The 26,806-nt window shown below is 46.6% G+C and overlaps 1 protein-coding gene across 9 annotated transcripts in view; it reads left to right on the top strand.

Annotated features, from left to right (window-relative positions):
- VEPH1 (ventricular zone expressed PH domain containing 1) overlaps positions 1-26,060 on the top strand; it is an 85,505-nt gene extending 59,445 nt beyond the window's left edge. For 8 of the 9 annotated variants that reach the window (XM_065073393.1, XM_065073394.1, XM_065073392.1 and 5 more), the window contains 5 exons: positions 3,275-3,414; positions 6,625-6,759; positions 11,709-11,826; positions 21,016-21,152; positions 24,910-26,060. In XM_065073393.1, coding sequence (XP_064929465.1) covers positions 3,275-3,414; positions 6,625-6,759; positions 11,709-11,826; positions 21,016-21,152; positions 24,910-25,146 — 767 coding nt within the window. In that variant the 3' untranslated portion in view covers positions 25,147-26,060. Of the gene's footprint in view, positions 1-3,274; positions 3,415-6,624; positions 6,760-11,708; positions 11,827-20,551; positions 20,676-21,015; positions 21,153-24,909 lie in introns of all 9 variants that reach the window. The other variant, XM_065073399.1, reaches the window with a different exon arrangement.
- The last annotated feature ends 746 nt before the right edge of the window (positions 26,061-26,806 follow it).

Genomic DNA, 26,806 nt, shown 5'->3' with positions numbered 1-26,806 from the left:
TTAAATTCCTCCCAGGTTTCTTGTCAATTTGTACCTTTCTAACTGAAAAAATAACCGCTGGACCTGTAACCATCTGTGGTGCACAAAGCAGGGGTCTTCAGCGCGGGCCGTGCTGGTGGAAGAGCGTTCTGTCTACATCTCCTTGGAGACATCATTGACTTTTGTGCTTTAATATGTCCCAGGACTTCAGGTCACTCTAATTAACCCCTTCGTTTTCTCAAACTCCTCCTTTATATTGAACGCAAACACTGGCAGGTGGCTGGTTTGGGTAGTTAAACTCAGTTTTCCCCCATAACTACTAATCCCAGAGTAGTGGATTTTATGTCCGGTCTTTTTCCTGCTAAGATGGTCATGTTGCTTATGGACATGATATATCTGTGATCTGCACCTAAGTTAATTGTTTTGTTTTCTTAATCATCAGTTTAGCAGCATTTGCATCTTTGTTGGTTTGACTTTAAACCCTGGCTTTCTACTGCTGAAAGCGACAGTCGCTTCGGATATTGTCCCACCGTAGACCTCAGCCTACGTTTCTGCTGGAATGGGTGGTTGACACGACCCAGACAGCACTTCCACGTCCCGCAGGATTTAGTCAATGTGCACAAATCAATGTTGTTTTCAAAGAGCCGCCTCCAGATGCCCAACGCTTGGCATCAAACCACTACTTCATGCAGACTCTCTCTTTCTTCAAGGCAACATTTCCCTGCGATATGTTCATTTTTTCAGGCCTGTACAAGAGGGAAGAGTGCCGTATGTCCTACACCAACAATTGTGCCTCTTTTTTGGGTGTGTTTGGTGAAGCCAAGAGCAGCAGCCCTATTTCAGCTCTCTTTCCTTCACCATTGCAAAGCAAAGGAAACATCTTCCAAGTTGTCTAGTCCATGTACAGGTGGGTTTTCTTGTTGGCTCACCCGTGGATCAGGAGAGCTGGGGCTGCTCTGGGTCCTTCTGTCTCTTTGGAGGGGAGTGATCTGGATGATGTTTGTCATCCCATTCAGCTCAACATCCTTTTGGTTTGGTCCCCGTGCTCGCTTCCAGATATTCTGCATGGCCTTGGCTTGTGTGTGTGAGTGCGGTGACTCCACTGGGTTTGTGAGCTCCAGCTTTAACCTTCCTGTGCCTTTACACCTCAGATCTCCTGGGCTACGGAGGGGTCTCAGCGAGCTCTGCAGCCCCAGCGTGGCACAGGTGACTTGCTTTTCTCAGCAAATTCAAACAGTTTGGTCAAAGGATAATAAAGTGGTTTCCAGTTGCCAGCTTCTGCAGCTTTTCCTCCCATCCTAACAGCCGTCTGGCCTCTCTGCAGGATTTCCAGCAGGTTCCAACACCCCAGTTTTGAATTTTCTGCAGTTTTAGCGACAATCTGATCCATTGATACTTTTGCTCAGGGGACTCATCCTTTTGTACCTCTGATAAACTCATTCCTCATACTCAGTGCTTTTATGTAAAATAATGAATTTATTACATTTCTCCCCTATGCTTTTACATCTTGATTAGATGAAAAATGTTGAAAGCAACAAGTATTTCAAGATGGTCAGTTGTTGGGCAGAAAGGCCACCCTCCTGATACGAGTCTCCCTTGTTGCTGGCACGCGTCGTTGGTAGATCTAGTCTCCCGTTAGCCGCGTTTTCTGAAAAGTTACAACTCCTTTTTCCAGTTAGGATATTTTCTTACAGCGGGCTGATCTGTGAGCGCAGGGCGGTTTGTCTGTCCGTCGTTTCTGGCGTTAGCGGGGACAGGAATGCAGCAGCAGCTGGCGGGACCGGTGGTTCCCTCCCCAGGTCAGGTCTCCAGCTGGGTGCACGGGTGCAGCTCTCCCTGGGTTTGCATCAAGCTCGCTATCTGAGGATCTCTGTCTTTTGTTTTCCGTGCCTTTTTACCTCGGATAGCCGCTTGTTCCTGTTCAGAGAGGCTATAAAATGATACCGCTATTTTAAGTTGATAATAATCATCATCAGGTTATGCCTAACATGCTGTTATCATTATGAGTAGTCACCCAAAGAGAGACAACAAGGGTTCAGAGTCAATATTTTGCAAAAGCAGAATCATGCATCTCAAGGGTTTAATTTCCAGTTAAAACCAGCACGGGAAGTTCAGAGTCAGGTAACGTGATGTGGCGCGCAGCTTTGTACCGCACCCTGGACCCCAAATGGCGCCTTCGCATCGCACGTAACCGCTGCCGGGATTTTTATCAGCGGACGGCACGATCACAGCTGGTGCAAATGGTCTGAATTTGGCAGAGCAGCGAGAATTGGAGACGTTTTGTCTGTCTGTGGTGCAGCTGGGACTGTGACAGTAACTGCAATTTTGGAGAAAACCGGCATGTTGAGTGGTGACACCGGGACACAGCATTGACCGTACACATCCCACCTTGCCCCGTGTGTAGCTGTGAAAGCATTTGCCGTCTCTTGTCCGGTTGGACCTGGAGCTTCACGCCTTTTCCTCTTCCCTGTGTGTTTTTTTGCTGCGGGGAATGGCTGCAAAAGCTGCGGCTCCGTGGCTCGGTGTGTAACAACCAGGCATGCCCAGCAGGGTTGTGCTCTGCATGCCTGATAAGGGTTGGTGGGACCTGGAGCATCCCTGCACCGGCAGGTTCGGGCAGACCTGAGCTCCGTGGTGCTTCTGATGCCCAATTAGTAAGATGGCCTGTACAGCAAACGTGCTACATGCACAGTAAATGGATTTATGCGCTTTTGGCTCCTGGAGGATCCACAGAAAGAGGGGAAGCGCCACGGGTGCCACCAGCGGCCGAAGGAGCCGGTTCCTGGCCGGGAGCTGCTCTCGCTCTCCTGCATCCCTGCAGACACCAGCGTTCAGCTGCGCGAGCTCTTGGCGAGGATCCCACGGATGTCAGGCCCCCATATGGCTCGCTCTTAACATGGGATGTTTTTTCCAACAAACGCTTTAAATAAGCATAAGCGATGCACAGTTTTGACAGGTCTGTCTGGTTTGATAAGCTAAATGGCAGTACCAAATGCGTGAGAAAGCACGAGGAGGATAAACAGCCTGACCGGGGGCTGCCGTGCACCTTTTATGTTTGGGAGTCAATGATTCCTACGCAAGCTTTAAACCTCTGGGGACCAAATTTCTCCAGTACTGTCAGGTGGCTTGTGTTTAATTTAAGGGCGCAGGCACAGCAACGCCCTTCTGAACACCCAGGAGTTGACCCAGACCATGCCCATGCACTGGTTTATTCCCTGTATGCCGGTAACAGACAGTTACATTTCTGTCTTTTTTTAAATTAGTTGATTTTATTATGATGTGTGTTTATTTCTAGATACTGTCAGAAGTTGCGTAGCGAAGCTGTTCTTCAGCTGTCCCCTGAAGGGCCATTACTGCCTGTACAGTAAATCCAGTTTCACGCTGGTCAGCCGGCAGCCTCCGCTCTGGATCCACATCATGTTCCTGTTCCAGCAGGTGTGTGCGATACGGGTTCGTGGCACCTCTGTATGGGTAACTTTGTACTTGGCGAAAGCGTTTTAATAGTTAATCTCTTTAAATACGCTTCCACAGCGCTTTGCGGCCCTTGTAATTTGTCAGAAACTCATTCCAACAGGTTGAAGTGATTTTGCAGTCTGTATGTTTTTATGTTTCTATTAAATACAACAAATTCAGATGATCTGAAGAGATTAAAAAGTCTAGGGTGGGGGGGAAAAAGTGGGACCAAACCTTGTTGTCCTCATTCAGGCAAAACTTAGAGTTTCCAGCACTCCCCAGGATTCTTTGCTGCAGAAGTTTCGAGCAGGATTTGCAAATCTGATCAGTGCTGTTCTCCTACCAACCCTACAGTTATTTTCTCTCGTTTAATACCACTTCCAAATACAGCCTGGTGTTTGGATGTATATGGGATTTTGTAATAGGTTACAAAGCGTATGAAATGGTAAGAGACATCCCTGCATTCACACTTCAAGATGAAACAGATGGTTTTGTGTTACAATAGCACGGTTCACTTTCTTAACCTGCAGAGCCAGTCGCTGCAGTTGATCCCACCCTAACGCAACCTCAGAATTTCAACAGGACCTTGAGAGAATAAATGAATTGTGGTACAAATGCATCCTTTTATTCCTGACGAGAGAAAAACAGATGTTGGAAAATACAGACAAAAGCACTAAGAAGCAAAGAGGAGGAGCAGCAGCAGAGGAGGGGGTGGCAGAGCCGCCGCAGTTCGCTCCCCCCAGCCCCTGTCACGGATCTTAACACAACCACCTCTGTTTGGCCTGCGGTTTGTGGTTTGAATCAGCTGCACTGACAATTTAATCACTGATCCACCTTTATTCCCGGGTGCCTTGCCTTTTCCTGAGATGTTTTCCATTGACAAACCTCTCCCTTTAACCCCTTCCCGCATTACTCTGAATATGAATCCCCCCGCGTGGCCGGGGCCAGGCTCGAAGCAATGCTATTTAGTTTATATCTTTGCAAATATGCTGTAAACACAGCACTTAAAGTCGTTTTTTAATGGGAAAAAAAGCTAAATGTTGTGCTGCACCAAGCATTAGAGCGTGCTGTGCATAGGATGGTGTTTAATATACATCACGTATGTTCTCTCTTTTCTTCAAAATCTTAAGGCTTTTAAGTACTGGATATATAACTATTGTTAAGTTAAATACAGGGCACTAAATCCAGCCGTGGGATAATGTTATTGAAACCTGTGAAATTGTACAAGAGATACGTTTGACATAAAATGTATTTATAATGTGTTAATAATAAGTTAAATGGAAGGCTGGTGATAAAAATGTAGTTTTCAGCAGATCCATCATAGATTCACAGACAGGCTGCTAACATACAGTTTCTGAGGATTTCAATAGCAGTTGCTGTGGTTGTATTCATTTTATGCCAATGGCTCCATGTTCTGTTTGACGTTGCATTCCGCAAAGAGTAGAAGAGAGACGTTTTCTCTTGGGTCGCCAGAGCGGATCCTGAACTTCACAACCCTGCTTTCTATTGAATTTTTAAAATATTAGTGAATAGTTTCGCTGTGTTTCAAAGCCCTTGGACAGAAGTTGTGAAACAGCAAATTAAACTGAGATTGGACATGGCACTTGGTGCCATGATCTAGTCAATGGACTGGAGTTGGACCAAGGGTTGGATTTGATGATCTCTGAGGGCTTTTCCAACCCAGTCCATTCTGTGATTAGCGCAGGACAGTAGGAAGAGCAGCGTATGTCAGCGGAGACCTGAGAAATCATCTTATAGTTAAGCAACGATTAACGAAAGTAGCAAAATTAGAATAAGAGGTGATGTTAGAGAGGTTATTTCATAAAATCATTTTGAAGAGACCATCAGGATCATTGAATCCAACCATCTTTGATAGACAGGGTGCTTTAGTTTCACAGATTCATTAAAATAATCCTCTAATGCTATATGATTTAATTTTCTTCATCAGGTGGGACAGTGTCACCAGCGAGGAAGGGGCTGCCCGACCTGTCCCTTCCTAACACCTTCCCTTGCGTTGCTCATTAATTAGCCAAACACCAGCTAATTGGGCTGCTGTTTTCTTGTGCCAGGTGGCCGCCTGGAGCTGATTGCTTCTCCCTTTTAATTGGGACAAAATGATCCCGCCATCCTGACAGCTTAGCTGGAAAAAATGCATTGCCTTGGCCACAATAAAGTTGCTGGGTGCGTCTTGAAGTGTGTGCGCTGGGTGCCAGACACTGGGATTAGGATCCTTGGGTTTCTGTGCAGAAAGAGAAGGAACATCCATCCAGGAATCCTACGTTAAAAAGGACATTGTTCACATTGCGAAATCAAATACTTAAAATGTGGAAAATCGCGTTTGCTCGTGCGCTCTCAGCTTGGCTCCTGTGTGCAAATGCATTTTTTAATTCCAAGATCATGGAGCAGATCTAGTAGAGGCAGAAGTGCTGGGCGCTCTCAGCTGCAGCAGTGCTCTTGTAGCACTGACTTTGTGTGCGGTTTATACAGTGAAGAGCTCAATGCTGGTGAAATATTAGAATAATTCAAGGCAGGATAAGGTTGCATCCTTGCTGTCCTTTGAAACAGGGAGCGCTGGGGGTGAGAGCACCCAACAGGTTCATCTTGGTTTGTGAATGTTCAGGGGATGAATACTCTGGTACCCCACCAGCAAAATCTGCATTGACCATGTTCTGTGAGGGTTTCTTCTCTTGGGTTTCATCCCACTCTCTGTTCAGTGCGGTCACAAACACAGTTATGCACAGTTATTGTCCCCCACGCCAGGACCAGGGTCTGGATAACCACACACAAACCTGCAGCGGTGCCAAGCGTCTTTCGCGTTAACTGGTAAATTACCTGTTCTTTCCAAAAAATACGTGTCGCTGAGATGTGCATCTGGTTCAGTGCTGCGAGTGTTTTGATAAACCAGCATTTCAGTGCAAAAATGACATGCCAGTTGCTGCGTGTAGTCGTAGTTGAAAGATAAACTTCAGTGAGCCACAAAACTTAAAGACATGTGCAATGAAAAAGACCCAAAGGAAATGAAATATTTGAGGATTTGTCTAACTGCGCACATATTGATCCATCGTAATTCCTTACAAAGAAATGAGCTAATCCTTGGCTACACGCGTGGCTGTCCCACTCTGAGAACAAGATGATCTTTGTTGATGGCCAAGTACAAGATGCTTGACACCCTGTTTTCAACATTTCCTTCAGAGCTTGTTTGCAGAACCTTTGTCCATCCAGAGCAGTTCTGTGCAAGTCCTCAAGGCCCTGTGGGAGAAGACACAGCTCAAGGGGACGCACAGTTTTGAAACCGCCATGATCCAGTCTACATTTCCACACCAAAAGGTAAGCTTTTTTCTTCCTCAGAAAAATAAATAGCAGAAAACTTCCCCCTGACATTTAGAACAGCTGTACAAAGACCTTTACAATCACGACAGCAATTCTTTGCTGTGGCCACACTGTGAAAAACAAACCCCCTTTCCCTGCCCTTCCCCTTTTTTGCCTTAGTTCTGGCATCTTCCCAAGTCTTCCCTCCTCTATGGCCAGATCACGATCCACAGCCTGTGCCTCTGACCTCCCTTTGCCATGAACACTCGGCTTGTGGTGATGTTGAAAAGTGTCGACCAGCCATTATATTTTCAACCTCTGCAGAAGGTCCGCGGTGTCATTTATGTTCCGTGCGTCAAAAGGTCTCCAGGCTTGTTCTCCAGCCTCTCCTACACGCTTCACATTGGATGGTTCCTGGTGTGATGGAAACTAATGATGCTACGTATGGATTTTTTCCTGCTCGCAGTTTCAAACTCTAGATCCAGATTAGCTGTCACTGTGGGCTGTTTGGCAGCCACTTGGAAATTCACCTAGTTAAACACAGGCTTGGATTTTATGGAAATGATCATTTGCAAATACACCATTAGCTACCCCCATCCCTTTAGAAGATTACTCTTTCAAAGCTGTTTACTGTCTCCGGGATTTCAGCAAATGCTATTTCAAAGCTATTAATCGGGCTCCTTGGAAAAGGACACTGTAGGATTGTAAAACAAATATCTATTTATTCCTGAACATCTCCATCCAGCTCAATGGGATGAAATGAATTGTCAAACATGATTTTAAAACATTCTCTCTCAGAATATTGTACGCATGAGGATGTCTGACTGAATCAGATTAATTTACTAAGGTTATGGCTGATTTAAAAACAGGAGTTTTGTTAGCAACACCTACTGAAACCCCAAGATAATACTGCACTGAAGTGGGGACTCCTGCTGTGTATGTAAGAGGACTAGGGGATCCTCACATCTGAGACCCAGCTTATGGCCCAGTTTTACTTAAGACACAGTGAAGCCGGCACTAAGTATTTTAAATGCTATCGAAATCCCAGCCTGACTCATCTGAAGGCATTAGAACTGCTTCGCTGTTCAATACTGGCTTAACTTGAGACCGTGCCAAGATCTACTCGTCAAAAGTCAGAGCTGGAGGAGTGTAAAGGAGTTTGGGGTGAATAACAAGCTTAGGGAAGAGTGGTAGGATTAGACATCATGCACACAAAGTCTACAAAACGTGTCCAACACCCTAGAAACGTGATTAGTCTCTGGAGCATCGGTTGCGTAATCCTGCTAATGCTCAGATAGGAGTGTTTGCCCTATTTTGGGAAGTTTCATCGCTGCATGACAGTAACCGTATCTCCGAGTTCCCAAATAGTGGAGCTGGAAAATGGGACATTGATTTTCACTGATTTAATGAATTAAGCTGTGAATGGAAGTTTGGAAACTCCAGGAACTGTGGACTGCCTACGAGCCTTTGGAGGCCGAAGACAGGCAGATGTAACACATCTGAAACGGTAAACGACTTGAATATTCAGGCTCAGTCTCCACAGTGTGCTGCTGGATTTACGTTCTCAGTTTTTGTTTAGCTTATTAGTACAGAACCTGTTTGTAGTGCAATTCTCATTCAATTTACTGAGAAAAGTCCCGTTTTCTGGGAGCAAGACCTAATCCTAGTCCTTACCTCACTTGTCCGTTTAAGCTTCTGTAGTAATGTGAATTTGTTTTTTCAGCAGTTCTTCCTGTTGCTAATGGTACTTCAAATATTGCAAAAGATTTGACAAAATTATTGTAGTTGCTAATTGTATTCCTCTTCTGGTAGTGCAGGAAATCAAATTAGCATTGTGTGGTTGTTTCAGTAAGCGTAGCACTTGTAATTCAAAGTATTTTGAAAGCTGTGGATATAAATGCAGCATCAGCACCCTGTATGATATTTTACATTTGTTCTGCATCGTCTGACAGCGACGTCTGAATGCTGTATCAGAACCGAGGGGTTTCTGTGCTGTGAGGACGTGGGGAAGGTCCGAAGGAACCACAGCAGAGTCCATCCTGCATCACTGCTCTGCAATCCACGTTTTGCCCTGTGACCCTGTGGCTAATCCAGAAAATAACGAACTTAGACTTTTTATTCTAAACTATTTTGCAAAGCTGGAAAAAAAAAAAAAAGTCTATGACATCAATGGTTTATTCCAGAGTAAATTCTGAGAAGTATTTTTCAGATTGACATCCCTGTAAGCGATTTCTGCATTTGGCCCGGTCCGCGCGTGCAAGGAATTGCAGCGAATACCTGGCTCACAGAGCTCACGTCGTGTTTCACTGGGCAGCCCGTTCGTGCCACAAATAATATTTATCCAACACAGCTCAAGACGTGCCAGAAGTAAAGCACTTCCAGATGTACGTCCTTGCAGATTTCCGTTCGGTTGCTTCATCGTTCTTTATCAAAGCGCACAGGGGCCACATTACAAAAACTGAGCTGGTGTTGAGCTCGGTGCTGAATTCTTTGTGTTGACTCACGCTGTGTCAGAAGAGTGAGATGGTGACTACTTTACGAGCCCCATGTGATGCCTTCAGAGGGTCTTTTGTTGAGCGGCATTGCAAGAGAATAATTAACATTTTTGAGCCATTGTTAGTTCTGTTCTTCCCTTTCCTTTGTTTGCGATCTCAGTTTACGGAGCAGAAAGAAGCGCCACCATCTCACAATGGAGTCACCAAGGTTTTTGAGATGATGGCGCATGGGGATGAGATAAATCTCTCCTCTCCAATTAGGCTTTTTCCCCATGCTCCTCTTCCTGAAATAAGTGGCTTATTGCAGATTATTTCAAGCGTACAGAGTGGAAAAGAAAGATTGCCGCATTGATATTTCAGTGATATTTGTTCCTTTTCAGTCTGGAGTTGGCTCATTGCAGCCACTAAAAGGTTTTTTTACAGGGTGGAGAAGCTCCTGGGCTTTCTGTTCAATGTGATCCACTACACACAGACCAGCGGGAGACAGGGAGAGAATCATAGAATCATTTTGTTGGAAGAGACCCTCAAGATCGAGTCCAACCATTAACCCAACCCTGGCACTAACCCGTGTCCCTGCGCAGCGCTCCTGGTCCACAGCACAGCCAGCTCCATTCCTCCAATGTACTGAATTCCCTTTTGGGGAAAAACATTAGAACTTTAGCGATGTATGAAGAGCAGTTACAGAGCAAAATAATCAAGTTCTACCTGTGCTCCCCAGTATCAGCCGGTTTTTGGAGCTCCCCACAGCTCAGGTGGTGTGCAGTGCTCCCCAAACTGCCTTCCCATCCTTACTTCGGACAGCCAAAAATCCATCAGGAGATGGTCTCCAGCATGGAGAGGGTGGGGACACCCGAGAGCCTCGTGTCTGGTTAAAATTCAGCTTTTGTTGTAGTTTTAATCTTGTGAAAACAGCATTTTTTGCGGTTGAAAGGGGCTGGGAAGGAGAGACGCCATACCAGCGAAATTGGCCCGAATTGGACAACTCCATCCTCCGCAGAGCCTTGGGCAGTGTGCTGAGCTCGTGGCCCTGGCAAGGGATGGGATTTTCCCCACCAGCTGCATAAATTGGTGTTTTCTTTGGGCTGCTGCAGACCTGCAAATAAATAGGAGTGTTTTCTGAGTGGTCCTGGTAATTCCCATTCTGTTTGCAGTAACTTGGTTGCTGTTATTTAACACCATTTGTTTAATTATGAGATCACACTCTGTTTTAAAACTAAATAACGGGTTTTAAAACTAAATAACGGGTTTTAAAATACACTAGATTATAGAGTGTTATTAATTACCTCAAAAGGAAACTCCTCCACCTTTTCCCGTACTTGAAGCAGCAAATATACTTTCTGGAGGTTTCTTTGATCAAGTCAGATGTTCAGTTTACTTTTCAGATGCGTAATCCTTATTTCCCTTGCTGATCATGGGCAGAGCAACGTCACATTTACCTGGGTGTGTTTTGTGTGAGCTAAATCCATCTTGTTGTTGCTGGGGTTTTGGAAATGTTCATATTAACGTTCATATTAAACATTTGTCTTTGCGCTTCTCCCAGGGGGCTGGGTTCAGAGCCTCTGTTCTTTCTTTAAAAAGCAAAGAGGGGAAAATGAAGATCCAGTGGACCTTTTTAATTAATTAATTTAATTAATTAAAATAAATTAATTTAATTTAAATTAATTAATTAAAAACATCCTGGGAGAGGGCTGGAAGTAATAAAAGTAGTCCAGTTGGTGGGAGACGTGCTGGGCAGGACCGAGAAGAGCAACAAGACTGGGGAAGGGACTTGAACACAAGCCCTATGGGGAGAGGCTGAGGGAGCTGGGCTTGTTTAGTCTGGAGAAGAGGAGGCTTAGAGCTGAGCTCAGCACTCTCTAGAACTACCTGAAGGGCAGTTCTAGCCAGGTGGGGATTGGGCTCTTCTCACAGGCAGTCAGCAATAGGACAAGGGGCCATGGGCTTCAACTCTGCCAGGGGACATTTAGGCTGGAGATTAGAAAGCAATTGTTTGCAGAGAGAGTGGTCAGGCATTGGAATGGCTGCCCAGGGAGGTGCTGGACTCACCGGCCCTGGAGGTTTTTAAACTGAGATTGGACATGGCACTTAGTGCCATGATCTAGTCAGTGGGCTGGAGTTGGACCAAGGGTTGGACTTGATGATCTCTGAGGGCTTTTCCAACCCAGTCCATTCTGTGATTCTGTGACTGCTGAGTGCGGTGTTGGAGGGGCAAAAAAATCCAAGACCAGTTCTCTGCATCCTACAGACATGTTATGTATATATACTTATTTATTTATATTTATATATTAGCCGCTAGAAAGGGAGATACGTCTTCAGCACCGTTTCCCTGGCAGGTTGTTTGCCCCCAGGAGACATGTGCAAGAGCACACCCACTGGCACCTGTTGCGAAGTCTGTGATTTTGGGTTCTGAGCTGCTAACCGTGCAGTGGTTCACCTCCTGAGTTTGGTTTTCTTTTCTCATTCTCGGCCTAGGAGCTGGACCACGTGCAGATGCACCTGGAAGAAGTGAGGTTCTTCGATTTGTTTGGGTACAGCGAGGCAGCGGGAGCGTGGCAGTGCTTCATGTGCAACAACCCCGAAAAGGCGACGGGTGAGCGAGCTGCGCAGCGGTGGGGCTGTGGGGGATTGAATCCATAGTACTGCTTAGCAGCACCCGTAATACTTCAGCTATTTCATTATAGAAAACAAGGTGAGTGGAAAACACACTTTTTGCCAGGTAGAAGATTCTGGTGACCTTTCTGAAGCCTTCTGATACCCATGTGGTTTAGATCTGTGCACTGCAATCCCAAGGAATGGCCTTTTTCTTAGAGGTTTTTTTGCCACTTTGTAAAAGCCTGTACAATTCTGGCCAAGAATTCCGAATATTTTGGCCAAGCCTATGAATAATTGGCTGTTTCAGTTATTTAATTTAACAGCTAGCATCTCCTTATATTTCATCAGCCCTGAGTTTAGTAAGTCTTGCAAGAGTGGCCCAGCTCATTTTGTGGGTGTCTGAGCATCTTCCTCCTTCCACAACTCTCGTGGGACTCAACGACCCTAAAAGAAATCATGCTTTGGGCTGAAATTTCATCTCAGTACAGTGGTCTTGCTGTGGTTTGTCCAACACATCAGTGATAGATATGTGTCAAGCTACAAAGAAAATGCTTAAAATTTCAAACCTTCATCAAATAGCTTTGTTCTGAGTTTTTGAAGACATTTAACTCCTCTAAAAAGGGGGGTGTTTGTGGGAAGTTATTGGTTATTGATTATGCTGGCAGAGCAGGTGTATTAGAGCCATCAGGCCGGATGAAGGTGGGGATGACATGTGGCACCATTTCCTTGTTGATGCCGTGGTTTTTGCTGATTCCACCAGTCCAGAGACACCAGAGGACAACTGGGACCTTGCTCCCCTGTCGCTCTCTTGCCAAAGCACCGTGACCTCCAAGGAGAGGTCTCAGAAGGGCTGGAGCAGGATGCGGTGCGGGAGGTCCATGTGGCACAACTCCAGCTGCCAGGAGCATGCTGTTGGGTCTGGGATCCAGACCCCACCAGTACAACCAGTATGGAGCTGGTATCTTCAAATGGGTCTAAACACCAGGCAAACAGTAATAACAGGCTGCAACACCAGGCATCAATTCTTAGCGAGCTCTTGGGTTAGCACAAGAAGAGCTTGCGCAAGTGGGGACCATCTGTACCGCTCACAAGAGGCTCTTGAGACAGTTTGCAGAGCACTTGAGACAACATCTCAAGTCGGGACAACTGGATCTTTGCCCGAGGCCACTGGTCCTTGGGAAGCAGGAGTGTAATGCCACCCCTCTTGCTTATCCATCCTTCCTTCAGGCTGGTGAAAAATCCCATCGCAGGGTTGTAGGCTGTACATCTGGTGTCACGATGTCCCCCAGAGAGGAGGGAGGAGGTCACATCTCTCAAGGGTTCACCATTTCCCCCAGCTGCTGCGAAAAGGCTGCGATGACAAAAGTGCATGTGCTGGTCCGCCGTCCTTGGGTGTGTAAATACTGCTCTCTGTTTACTCACTGGGGTCAACAGAGAAGTGTAATGTTCTCAAACCTCCTAAAAAGTGCCAAAATACGCCTTACGTCGAGACGTGCAGGAGCCCTTGGCCAGCCAGGTAAGGGGGGGCTGCCCTTGTTGAGCTCACCCAGCATGAATTAGACTTTAATTCCTGTGTGCTGGTACTTATCTAGGCCCTTGTTAATCATTCTGCACTTTCTAGGAGTGGAAAACAACCATTTATTTTTGGAGTTACCTTTTCTTTAGCTTGTATCCCTGTGATGTCAACTAAAGCCTAATGTGATAAAATGCCATAGCCCAGGGAGGAGGGAAGAGACTCTAATAAACATCAGCATCTATGGAATCATCAGTTACCCTTTGTTCTAGAGCCAGAGCTGAGAGTTCAGGGATGCCTTTGGGATGGTCAGGAACAGGGTGGGACTGGGCACAGAATATTTTTGGCCTGTAACTGTCCTTTTTAACGAGCAATTACTCCCTTTGTCTCAGCTGAAAGCAACCTTGGAAAAAAAAAGGCACATTGTGGATATCATTATTTGCTCCTCAGAGTAAAGTATTGAAAGCTCAGGTGTAGGAAAGGAAGGACGATGGGGGATAGAGCTCAGAGGGATAAACCTCTGCAGGTGAATGACAAATTCAGCCCAGTGTTGGTGATGTGGAGGTTGAACCAGAGTGGGAGACGCTCCTGGGTCTGCTGGGGTTTATAAGACCTGACGCAAAAGAAAAGGATTCAGAGGCCTCCTCAAATCGGTAAGAAATGTAAAGGCTGGAAAACTTCTTTTCATTCCACAGCGGGACAGAGTGTTTGAAATCTCAAATACTTTTGAAAGACAAAAAAGTAATTTCTCCCTCTCAGCAATGCTGTTTAGCAACCAAATTCTTCTTAAAAAAAGGATTTCAGAGGCAAATTCTTTTTCTGTTATTGTCTTTGTTTGTGTTTTGTTGTTGTTAACATTGCATTTTTTGGATGCCATGTTGCAAGATGCCACTTATCCTCCAGCCTTAGGAAAAGATCGTGTCTTAAAAGCTCGACCTTGCCTTAGGACGCCAGATCAATGGTGGTTTATTGGGATGTAGCTGGGAAGATTCTTGGAGTTGGTGAGGAAAAAGGCAGTTGTGCGTAAGCCCAAAGTGGCAATTAACCCAGAGAAAGTTGGATTTTTTGAATTTATTTTATCTTCTCATGCATTCTTCCGATTGCAAAGCATTGCTTGTACAACCACGCTTTTCCAGAACTGCTGCTAAATCATCCCGAATTGTTCATTTCTCGAGCCAAGGGGGAAGAGCGTTCCCACAAATCCCGCTCGTCTGTTCGGACACACGTGTGTGCCCTCGCCGTGCGGCGCGTTCAGAGCCAGGAAAACCAGGTTACACTGCTTTACTTGTTTCAGTTACAACCACTCGAGCTCAGCGACAAAGCCTTTGGAATTTGTGTAAACGCAGTGTGTGCCTCTTGTTAGGAAAAGCTGCCCTTTGAGAGCCTCATTTCGACATCGCCTCCCGTATTGACAGTTGGCTCCGCAAGCTCTTGCACACACACACAAATCAGTAAAACCACTCGCTAGCTGGCGAGGGAATTGCAGCACATTCCCCGCTCTGGAAGCTGACACAGAAATTGCAGTAATCCCCGTGGGCTGCAGGAGAGACATTGTGCCCATGGGCAACGATTCGGGTGAAACGAGAGGGGTTTTTAATGAATTCCTCGTTTAAAAAAAGCAATTCACTCAGAATAGCCAACACCGTATTAACTTGTGCATGCATTTATCTTTTGCTAGCAGTGGTGATTATCGAGTGAACTGAAATATCCCGGTATAAAGCTTGCTTGAAAACTACAAAAAGTGGCATGCAGTAATGCATCCTTTCCAGATTTTCAACAAAACCAAATGTGATGATTAATGAGAGCGAATCCATATTCCCTGAGGTTAATGCCATCTATCTTTGTCTGCTCGCCACCCACACATTCCTCACTTTCAAGCGAAGAGGAGTTTATTATCATTGAGATGGTTCATGATTGGACTGGATTTTTGTGGATGATTTTGTTTCATCAAATGCAAGATTTAATGCTTTGGGGTTTATCTGTCTTGAGTTCATCTTGGAAGAGTTTGGAGGCTTTTTTACTTTTCATTCAGTACCCAAACTACCTAAAGCTTGATGCATTGCAGTTCTGCAGAGAAAGGAAGATAGGTAATAATTCCACTGGGCACTTACACATCATTGGGTACTATTCAGGGTTAAATTGCTTTTGGAGTTAGTGAGTATCTCTATATTAAGATAGTTTAAGAAACAATGGATATTATAGTAAATAATTTTTCGTTTTGAGTTTGGGTAATATTTTCAGCTTTAGTGTGTGTTCTGCCAGAGAAAAAAAAATGACAAATGTATAGTAAATGTAACCTTCCAATTCGTTTAACTTCTTTTTTGAAGCTAAATATCTCATCATCCATGTGAGCACCACGCAGTGATTTCAAACACAAAGATGATGTGATCACCTCGTTTGACCTTCTATCAAACAATAGTCCAAGAATCTAGTCCAATAATGCTTATATCAAAGAAATGTCTTCTCTTTGATCTCTATCACTGTTGTATATTTTTTCTGAAGATATCTAAATGTGATTTTTAAAAGCCAAGCGAAGGAGAACCCATGACGTGCCTACGTTGTTGCTCAGGTAGTGTCACCACACTGTTAAAATGTGGGTTTGGTTCTGCTCTGTCCCCAAACGCTGCACCACACTAGACATGATCGTGTCACATCCTGATGGTTACTTTCTCATGATATGGATGGACATATGAAAGATCAGTCTTACATCATTCTCGTATCACTTATCTGAAGTCTTTTAATTCGTCCTCGTTCACGCAAGGTGAAGAAATCAAAACTAGGCATTTTCCATTAATTAATATGTGTACAAGAAATGTGCACGTGCCAATTTGCAGTTGATTGCATTAAAAAAAATAATCTTCTAACTGAGTTAGATAGTGCAGATGCTGCTTTTGTGTAAGCTGCTCTGCCACAGGAAGAATTTGGGGTTACCAGTGGCTGAATTTGGCTTTGGCTGGAGTTCAGACAGAAGAGCAAAGCTCTGCATCTCGGCACAGGACAGACACGGGCCAGAGGAGCCGCAGGAATGATCGTAGGGCTGGGACAGCTCTGCTGTGGAACAGGCTGAGAGAGTTGGGGTGTTCAGCTGGAGAAGAGAAGCTCCGGGGAGACCTTAGTGCGGCCTTTCCGGACTTAAAAGGAGACGAGAAGAAAGATGGGGACAGACTTTTAAGCAGGACCTGTTGTGATAGAACAAGGGTGATGGTTTTAAACTAAAGGAGGGAGATTCAGGCTGGACATGAGGAAGGAATTGTTGGCCCTGAGGGTGGTGAGAGCCTGGCCCAGGTTGGCCAGAGAGGTGGTGGATGAACCATCCCTGGAGACATCCCAGGCCAGGCTGGACGGGGCTCTGAGCAACCTGAGCTGGTGAAGATGTCCCTGCTCATGGCAGGGGGGGCACTGGTGGAGCTGGGAACGTCCCTTAAACCCAAACCATCCTGGGATTCTGTAAGAAGCTGGGGCCGGGCTCTTTTCGGTGGTGTGTGGTGGGAGGACAAGGGGCATAAATTGGGACAGGAGAGGTTCAGACTGGCTAGAAAGGAAAGCTTTCCCACCACGAGGATGAGCGGGCATTGGAACAGCTTGCCTGGAGATGTTGTTGAGATTTTCAGGTCCTGGATGGATAAATTCACAAGCAACCTAGTCTGACCCCATAGGTGACCTTGCTTTGAGCTGGAGGTTGGATGAGAGACCCCTCGAGCTCCCTTCCAGCTGAATTGTTCTGTGGTTCTGTGAAGTTAACCGCAATGAAAATAAGCAATAGGACTTAGAAAAATATTGGAAAAAGGGCTTTATTCTTATCTTTCATGGATCTTTTTCTTCTAATGAGACCCTCAGACATCCTGGCATCAGGTTCATTACGACGACTTTGGAAGCTGACATCAGAATTCCCCATGGGCTTCTTTGTGGATGTACGCAAGAAGTGCTCTGTTAACACTGTTTCCAGGACCGGCTGCTTAAAGAGAGATCATCATTTCTTTAGTAAATCACATTTTTTTAAAGATTTTGGCCATAAAAATCCACTTCAGGCCAAAATTGCACATTCTTTTCCTTTCTCATGTTGCATTCCTGAGCACCAGGCACCTCCGTATCTTGCGGTGCCTGACCAGCAGAGCTTGCTGCTTGGTGCTGCTGGTTTACATTGCTCTGTCTCTCACCAGAGAGACTTTGTCACAGCAGTTCTGACGCTTCATCCTGGGGGACGACACGGAGCCGTGTCCTGTTATTGTCACCCACGTGGTCCTTCGATGGTGATTTCCTGCCACCACACTACATGTTCTCATGGTGACAACGTGTCCTTCGTCAAGAGAGTGCACAGGAGAGTGGCGAATCGTGGGGATGGCAGGGGTGTTAGAAGTCAGACATTTGATGAGGCGTTTGCACAATTAGCAAAAGACCAGCTTGGATGCCGTTTCAAACTCATTATAAAAATTCCAACCTTTTTCTCTCTTGTCACAAATCTGACAAATTATAATGCTGACTTTATAACGGGAAACAAAGTCACCAGAAGACAAAGTGGCTGATACGAGAGCATGAGAACTTGTACTCACACCTGCTTTTTCCTCACTTAAAATGGATTATTATTTTCCTTGGTAATTTTTTGTTCAGTGGCATTTGACGATTCCTTGTGTGCATCCTGTTCCCCGCGTGAGCTGTATTTCAGCTGCTTTTGAACAGGGTTAGTGGTTATGGGGGATCTTTGCCACAGGATACTCTTTCTTTTGCCTAGAAAATAGGGGTGTGTTTGCACAGGATTATTTTGCTGTTAATTCATCAGCAGTTTATTCTACGTATTTCGCATGAGTGTAAATTCAGTGCAGACTGTGTGGCACGAGTCTCCTTTACAAAGGCATCTATCCTGGACCAGGGATGCAGAAACCCACGTCAGGAGGTGGAGGGATGGATGGATGGTTTTCCTGCCGTAGAGCTCAGAGATTCCCCGTGGCCTTTTCCATCGCACTCTGCACAGCCTGCTCAGCAGAGGCTTTAAAAAGTTCCACCCACAAGTGGGTGACGCAGGGAGAAAGCGAGCGTCTGTTTTGCTTTGTCCCATCTCAGTTGGGTGGTGTGATGCAAATACACCAAACAGAGCTGCTGCGTCGAGCACAACCTGGTTTTATGGTGGAAATCACAGCTGCAGATCCCCAGTGAAGCTGAGACTTGGCCACCCCCTTTTCATAGAGTCATAGAATGTCAGGGGTTGGAAGGGACCTCAAAAGCTCAATCCTCCCATGGAGCAGGAACACCCAGATGAGGTTACACAGGAAGGTGTCCAGGCGGGTTGGAATGTCTGCACAGAAGGAGACTCCACAACCCACCTGGGCAGCCTGGGCCAGGCTCTGCCACCCTCACTGAGAAGCTTCTTCTCAAGTGGAACCTCTTATGTTCCAGTTTAAACCCATTACCTCTTGTCCTACCATTGTTTGTCACCGAGAAGAGCCTGGCTCCATCCTCATGACACCCTTTATATATTTATAAACATTCATAAGGTCATTCAGCCCATCTCCTTCCAAAACCTCCCTATCTACAGAAACAGAAGTATTTATGGTCTTCCACGAGGAAATTGCGATAGCACACGCTGAAGACCCCCGAAGCCTGCACCTCTGCCAAGATAAACAGCGCTGGGGAAAAAGTACATTCTTTATCTAAATCTGCTGTGTTGTATTTGCGCTATTTGTTTTTTCCTTTGCCAGACAGGAGGAATGTGCCGCAAAAGCTATAAAGGCTTTGAAACCCCAGGTGCTAGAATACCTTTGGTGGCTGCGCTTGGCCACCCTCATCCCTTCGCATCCTCAGCATCACACCAACCTCCTGCGTTTTGCACTCTGAAAGGCAAACGTTTTTGGGAAGCGGCTTTATGGGTGAATGTCCATGCTAAGGTACGTGGGGACGGCCAGCCCGCCCGTCACGAACCATCTGGCAGATGCTGGGAAGGGCTCCAAGGCAAACATCACATCAAAAAACATCCGTTCTCAGACTGCTTACGCCTTGGACTGCTCTTGGTCTACCTGATTCATCACGTCCTGTCTGTGGGTGCGAAACTGGAAGAGAAAGGGAGAAGAAACCCAGCGTTAGAGAATGTTTAAGCTACTTGCTCTGCGAAGGGCAGTGGCTGGAGGTTGCTCTGCGGTGGTTTAAAGCCTGTGGTGGTTCTCTTGGTCACTTGGTTCTTCTTATGCTGGAAAATTCCCTTTTATGTGCAAGGATTGGGAAGGCTCTTCCAGCTCCCGAAACCTCGTGTGGTTCCAGCCACAGTCAGTGTGGTGAATATCGGTGACAAGTGACCGTGTGGCGGGTGGCAGAGGTGGCCACAGCCTTAGGAACACGCCGTCAATGGAAGCGCAAGGCTTCCCAATACTCACACAGTGCTTTGGATCCTGAAAGTAATTTTAAATATAGCAATCATTTTGCAATAAGAGGGGGAAAAAAAGAGTTTATTTCCCTTTCCTAGGAGCGTTATTTGGTTTTAAGAGAAGTGATCAAAAGAAAATCTGTATTGACAAACCTAAATTATTTTTCAAAGGCAAATTGAAGCCACTTCTCAGACCACTATAGAAAGCGTATGGACTGGAGTGTTATTGGCTAGTTTGTAAGTTAATTTTGCCATAAGATGGTAAAAACATCCATGTCCTCAATGGGTAACGGGATGAAAAGACATTGACTGTTCCCGAGGGCGCAGGACAGACAGCGGGGGCTGCTCTGGCCTTTGGCAGCCCAGATATCAAAATAAATTGTGTTATTTTAGGAGTGCAAAAGCGATAGAAAATATCCCATTCCCAACCGGTCGGTGCTGTAAGATTTACAGGGCATGAGAAACTCTCTTGTCAGGATCATTTTTTACAGAACGGATTGCTAATGTTAAATGACTTTTGAAATATCTCTGAAGAACTACAGAAGATAATAACGATGTAACGGGGAGTGAGCTCTGCAGAACGCAGGGCTGGGTTATTGCGCGACCGCTGGATAAGGGAGGGCTGATAACAACCTCATCCCTTCCCAAGGGAAGGAGGAGTCGTGTCTTGGGAGGGTGGGGAAGGGTCACACCTGGGAGACAAAGCCCTGGGACTCACCAACCCCTTTCTCAGCAAACTAAATGACATTTCTGGGCTGGAATTACCTATGAGAGGTTGGCAGTCGTTCCAGTGGGATGGTGCCAAGTCTTAGCCCCATGTGGACGTCCCACTTCTGGCTCTTCATTCCTTCCCCATAGGGCTGCTGCTGCAATCAAGCAAAGTATTGTGGTTAATGGAGAGCGATATCTTCAAAATATTCCTATCCAAAGTTCTGCACAGCAGGAATGTAACTGTAGTGTGGATTGAAGCCTCAGAGACAACGTAAATGCTTACTTTTAATTGCATGAAATTGTAAATTATTATAATTGCAGGGCTGAGGAATAACTGGGGGGTGTATTGGTGGGGAGGAGTACGTGATGGGTAAGGGAATAGAAGGGATGGAGGGAGCAGCCCGAGCTGTCGGCTCCATCTGCGAGGCCTCCCAAGCAAAACATGACACGGGGCTGAAACGTCTTTCTGCTCTGACAGCCAAGCGCTCGAAGTTGGGAGGAATGCGGCCTGGGAGCTGACACAGCTAAATTGCAAATTAAAAGAACCCTTTCCTGTATCGCAGCAAAAGCCTGGACAGAACTAACCCTCTCGCCGTGTGTTCTCTCCCCAGTCGTGAACCAGGATGGCCAACCTCTGATGGAGGGCAAGCTCAAGGAGAAGCAAGTCCGCTGGAAGTTCATCAAAAGGTGGAAAACTCGCTACTTCACGCTGGCTGGCAACCAGCTGCTTTTTCGGAAAGGAAAATCCGTAAGTCAGAAGAGCGTCCATTTGATTTTGCTCTTTCCCTCCTCCACGACGCCCTTTCCCAGAGGTTTTTATCCCTTGGGTTTGCCCGTACGCCACATGAGTAACTTCAGCCAAGGGGTTGCTCGTTGGCTTTAGTTACATTTTCCTTTCTGGATCAAAAGCATGAGATTTTAAAGAGTTTTAGATTGGCGGTGCTGGTGACCTGTGCCCGAGCATCGTCCCCTCTACCTCCAGGCCTTCTGCATCCCAAGGCCCTCTGCTCCCGATGGAATTACAGTGGCTTAAAAGAGTTTCCAGTGTTGAACAGTGACTCTTGATTTCGTTTAACAAGCACAAATTCAAGAAATTCTGCTCAGGTAATGTGTTTTTGCCATTTGCAAAGTGCACGGCATGGGGCAGCGAGGTACGAAGCCACCACAGCCAACGTGCTGCGAGCCAGATGGCATTTCTGGGTCCTTGGTTTTCGTGGGACCAGCAGTGTCTGGGGGGTGATGGTTTTGTTCAGCATATCGGGAAAGTCAGGCCCTCCTGAACGCCACAGGACAGCCTCCAAAACCAAGCAACTGTTCACCTTTTTTGAGTGTTTTGCCTGCTTTTGTACATTAATAGCTCTTCTTGAGGTGATGGCGTTGTAACTGGTGTTATTTGTGCAGGAAATCCAGGGGTGTTTAAAACAAGGTGATCCTAAAATGCTTTGCTCCCGAAGGAACAGGGGGTTTTTTTGCTTTCCTTCCAGCATGACCTAAATTCAGATAAATCCTGCTTAGATTATTCTGAAATTGTTTGAAATTTATACTGTTAAGACTCATGGAATCACAGAATGTCCTGAGTTGGAAGGGAACTCAGGGACTCAGAGACAAATGTGTCCCAGGGCCTGGAAGAGCAGCTAATTGAATCCAGTCCCTAATAATTATTACCTCTCAGTTATTAGAAACTCTTTTTCTTCAGCTTTTCACAATGAGAATTATCAAACGTGGCGCAAAATGGTCTGTTTCACTTTTTTGTTATAAGACCTATCTCTTAGATAATCCAAAAATGGAAGCATCTTCCAACTATAGTCAAACCTTAATATTTCTGATAAATATTCTTTATTATTATAGAAACCTAGTAAAGCTCTTTAAGCTGCTGAAGTGGCTTCCTGAGCCCCTTCCTATAAGAAATACAACAGGACATCCTGTCTGCTTTTTGTGGGACAGCACAACCCTCCTGAACACAAGTACCTCATCAAACAGCCTTTTCTTTACTTTTAGTGACTTTCTGAGGTGTTCTGGTTGAGATTCTGCAGACACTTTGTGTGCCGTAGCTACAGCTCAGTACCGGCTGGTGTTCCCTTTGGAAAGAATGCCAGAATGGCTTTTTTTAGCAAGTCAATTGGCTTATAGAAATGTATATTTAATGGAATGGCTTTAATTAGCTCTCCAAACAAGCCAGGCGTGTGGTACATGAGAATCCCTTGATCGCTCCCGGGATGTGATTAACGTGCAGAAGTTGCCTCCTTGGCTTTTCGCTCCCGGTGCTCCCCGTGCAACACATGGAGCTGAAGGGCAGATTGTGCTCAATGGTGTCATTCATACAGATCAACTTTCCCTTTTTAACCGGCAAACTCACGGCTGCTTTGCTTTTTATTTTGTAAAGATGAACACAAATACCTGGATGGGTTCGTCAGCATAGCCAGCTGGTGTCCCCAGGGGCTGCAGCAAGCTTATTGCTCCTGGGTTATCGCTCTTTCAAGCTGGTGCGTTATATCCTGTTATTTCTACACTTTTGGCCTAAATTTGAGAATCTAGTCCTGCTGTTAACCATTGCTCGGCTTGCAGCACCACCCATTTGGGTTGCACATGTGCCCTGGGCTGGCTGTCGCAGACCCCAAACACAACATTTCTAGCTCTTGAAGAGGTGTGAAGCCTCACAGAAGTGGCTTGGACAATAAAAATGTGATTTTTCAGACCCCCCCCCCGGTGGGAGGACACGCTCTGCACCTCACTGCCCCGGTCCCGGTGCCAAAAGCATCGCAAGATGCTGCGGGAGGTGGAAGATGCTCCTGCCCAGCGGCATCTGGGGCTGGTTTTGGTCTCCGAGGCCGGCCGGCGCTCGCCTGGCCAAGCGTGCCGGCTCTGCCCCATCGTCCCTGGGCTGGGTGCTGCGTGGGTGTTTGCATTTGACATGTTGTTCACTTAAGAACACAAACCCAGCACAGAGAAGGCATTGTGAGATGGCCAGCTGGCTGTGCCTGCTGGTTCCTGGAGCCCCACCATGAGCAGAGTAACCACACGGACAATGTTCGCTCTGTGTAAGCAACCGCGGGGATGGTGGGTAAAGGGGAGGCAGGAGAAAGCCAAAATAGAAGAGGTCTGAAAGCCAGCCACATCCTAAACTCCTGGAAAATTGTGGTAAACTCCTTCACAGAAATGTGCCTGGGGTACAATCAACTTTCTTGAGCAACTTGAGGTCAAGCACTGTGTGGTAATGGAGGGAATAGATCATTTTTGCTAGATGGGCTTCTGAGTCTAAGGGTCTGGCTCATGGAGTGCAAAGCTTTGGTTTTCGAGTCTATCCTTGCTTTGTATTTTTTGTGGTTAAGGTTTTCACAGCGTTTATCCTAGATGAGGTTTCAGTGCTGAGCCAGCTTAATACTGCTGATAATACTGGCCCAGGTTGGCCAGAGAGGTGGTGGATGAACCATCCCTGGAGACATCCCAGGCCAGGCTGGACGGGGCTCTGAGCAACCTGAGCTGGTGAAGATGTCCCTGCTCATGGCAGGGGGGACACTGGGGGGGGCTGGGAACGTCCCTTCAACACAAACCGTGCTGTGATTTTATGATAGAGCCCTAACAAGTGTTTGTGGAAGCGGAGGAGGTTGGGCCATGTCCTGTGGTTGTACGTGGGGAATCAGTGGTGGCTCTGGAAACGTTTGTTCCCACGTGAAGCTGGAGATGAACTTCATTGCTCATGGAAAGTGGTTTGGACAGAACTGAACGTTTTAGAGGGAAATCATCCATGTAAAGAAAGCTTCTCAAGTCTGGGAACTGGCTCCCTGAGACAAAATGAATGAGACGGATGAAGAAGTGCCCAGTTCTGGTCCCAGGTTGCAAACCTGGTCTGCTGGGAGGGCAGAGCAGCTCTGGAGACAACAGGTCCATAGGCACGAGTTTTGTGTGGCAGCGTTAACAGAGGTCACTTGTATTAAAAGCCAGAGAAAGGAAAATCTGAGCCCATTTAATAGCTGAGTCTGGAACTAAACCATGCAGATGCTGGGGGAAGAGCTGGTAGGTGTCACTGTGGACCCTTGGCCATTGGATGCAGACCACGACACCCCAAATAACCTGATGGTGGTTGATAGGTGACTGGCTTCACAGGGGATGGGCGTTTCTGACTCCCTTAAGGCCCTTTTGGGAAGTCCCATCAGTGCGTTTGGCCACATGAGCAATGTTTACAAGCCCAGCTCTGGAGACATCAGCTGTTTATTAAGATGGTGGAAGCTCTACCATAGAATCATAGAATGTCCTGAGCTGGAAGGGGCCCACAAGGATTGTGGAGTCCAACTCTTGTCCCTGCGCAGGGCACCCCACAGGTCACACCATGCGTCTGAGGACGTTGTCCAGTCTCTTCTTGAACACTGTCAGGTTGGGGCCGTGACACCTCCCTGGGGAGCCTGTTCTTCCCTCTGGGTGAAGAACCTTTTCCTAACGTCCAACCTGACCCCCCCCGGCAGCTGAACCAGATGAACGTGGTTCTGTTTGTCTCTCCTGTGTTTCAGAAGGATGACCCGGACGACTGCCCCATTGAGCTCAGCAAGGTGCAGAGCGTTAAAGTGGTGGCCAAGAAGCGCCGGGACCGCAGCCTGCCCCGGGCCTTTGAGATCTTCACCGACAGCAAGACCTACGTTTTCAAAGCCAAAGACGAGAAGAACGCCGAGGAGTGGCTTCAGTGCATCAACGTGGCCGTGGCGCAGGCGAGGGAGCGGGAGAGCCGCGAGGCCACCACCTACCTGTAGAGCTGCTGGCACTTCCATGGCCGTGCCACCAAACCTACCGCATCTGGCCACGCCGTGGACCTCTTGAACCTCCACAACAGGGCCATGAGATAACATGGGGAGACCATGTGTTGGCGTGGGCCGGGGAGAGCTTTGTGCAGCGCCAGAGGCCTAACGCCCAATGGCGCTACCAGGTGATGGAGGGGCCGCCATGCGGGAGCGCACACTGGCACTGGGACATTTGCTGGTGTAGAAGCACCTTCCACGTCCACATGTGAAATGTGGGTTTATTTGTTCAGCGTAATAGTCTGCAAGCCAAGAGACGTGGTTGGAGACCAACCTGGACCCCAAGCGCTCAGCCCTGGCTGCTGAGATGCACGAGGTCTCGGTGGCTTTGGACACTTCCAAGGGTGTTTGAGCACTTGAGGACTTTCTGCTTTCCTTAGTCACTTTCCACCTGTAAACAGATCATTTTCCTTCTTATTTAATCTCCGTGTACTTTATCCTTTTACCGTTTATACGCGTCGGTGGAAAAAATCCAATTTGCTACTGCTTTCAGGTTTGAAATGGAGCAGTTTTAAAGATTTAATACTGCTGAAAAATAATTTTAAATATGTAACTGTTTTGATTTCCCTTACTTTTTCTCTGCTTTGCAACTGAATGTAATTTAAAAAACCATTATTTCCCTTTGTTTTTTTAATTATTTGTCTTCTCTGTCCTGCAACTTTTCAAAATTTCTCCGAAACTGGAAGATTCCCTGTTTCGTTTTCTGTGTCACTCTCAATGGTTCCAAAGCAGAGCAAGTGCTGAAGAGACTGAAAGCAAAAAAGAGGCGGGGGGGAAATGAAGGAGAAATCTGCGGGTGAAGAAATTAACTCAGAGACCATTCGAGCCTGAGTAGAAATAAAAGTATGAAATTTTCCAACCTAGAAAAACATATCTTTTGCATATCAGACCTTGTTCTGTGGCGGAGTGAGGTCGGACAACTGGACTTCTGAATTTACAGCCTGATTTTTCCACCGGCCAGCTCTCTGGATTTCACTGGGGTGGTTGGTGGCTCTGAAAGGGCGCCCAGGACAGCTCAGACATGGTTTTCCTTCTGCATTGAATTTCTCTCACCTCGGGAAAACGGGGCAGCGGTTGCTGTGGGGACGCTCGGCGGGGCTGAATGAAGTTTCTGTTCAGTTTCCAGGTGGGTTGCAGAGATTCTTCTTAAATAAATCACTGATTTGCAAGGCACAGCGTAGAGCAGCTCGAGCTCGGTACCTCCTGAAGAGAGGCCTCAAATGAAGACAAACTTTGGGCGATTCTACCAATGCCTCTGCACCCTGGGCATCACTCTGGGCCAACTGCAAAATCAGAGCCCAGGCTCTCCCCGTTCTTCGATAAATCTCTTCACTCTCATCAGGCAGGCCAGCAGTCATAGTCCTGACCTTCAGCTGCAATTTTGCACCTGCAGCTGGAGAAAAATCAGTTCTTGGCAATAACCAAAACATTCTTCTGTTTTGTCTTCTCTTAGACCCCGTTTGTTCCTTCCTTACCTGCAGGGACACAGCTCCCCCATCTTCTGGGACCTTTTTAGCCCAACGAGGCAGAAAGCTGGACGGCTTGGAGCTTGCAGAAGTTCTGCTGAGCAAACTCGGTTCTGCCGAGGGTGGTTTAATGCGGTGCTTTGGTGTCC

The sequence above is a fragment of the Columba livia genome, chromosome 9 (assembly GCF_036013475.1).
Source record: "Columba livia isolate bColLiv1 breed racing homer chromosome 9, bColLiv1.pat.W.v2, whole genome shotgun sequence".
NCBI classification, from domain to species: Eukaryota; Metazoa; Chordata; class Aves; order Columbiformes; family Columbidae; genus Columba; species Columba livia.
Note: the sequence above shows the minus strand (reverse complement) of the source record. Positions and strands in the feature narration are given on the sequence as shown.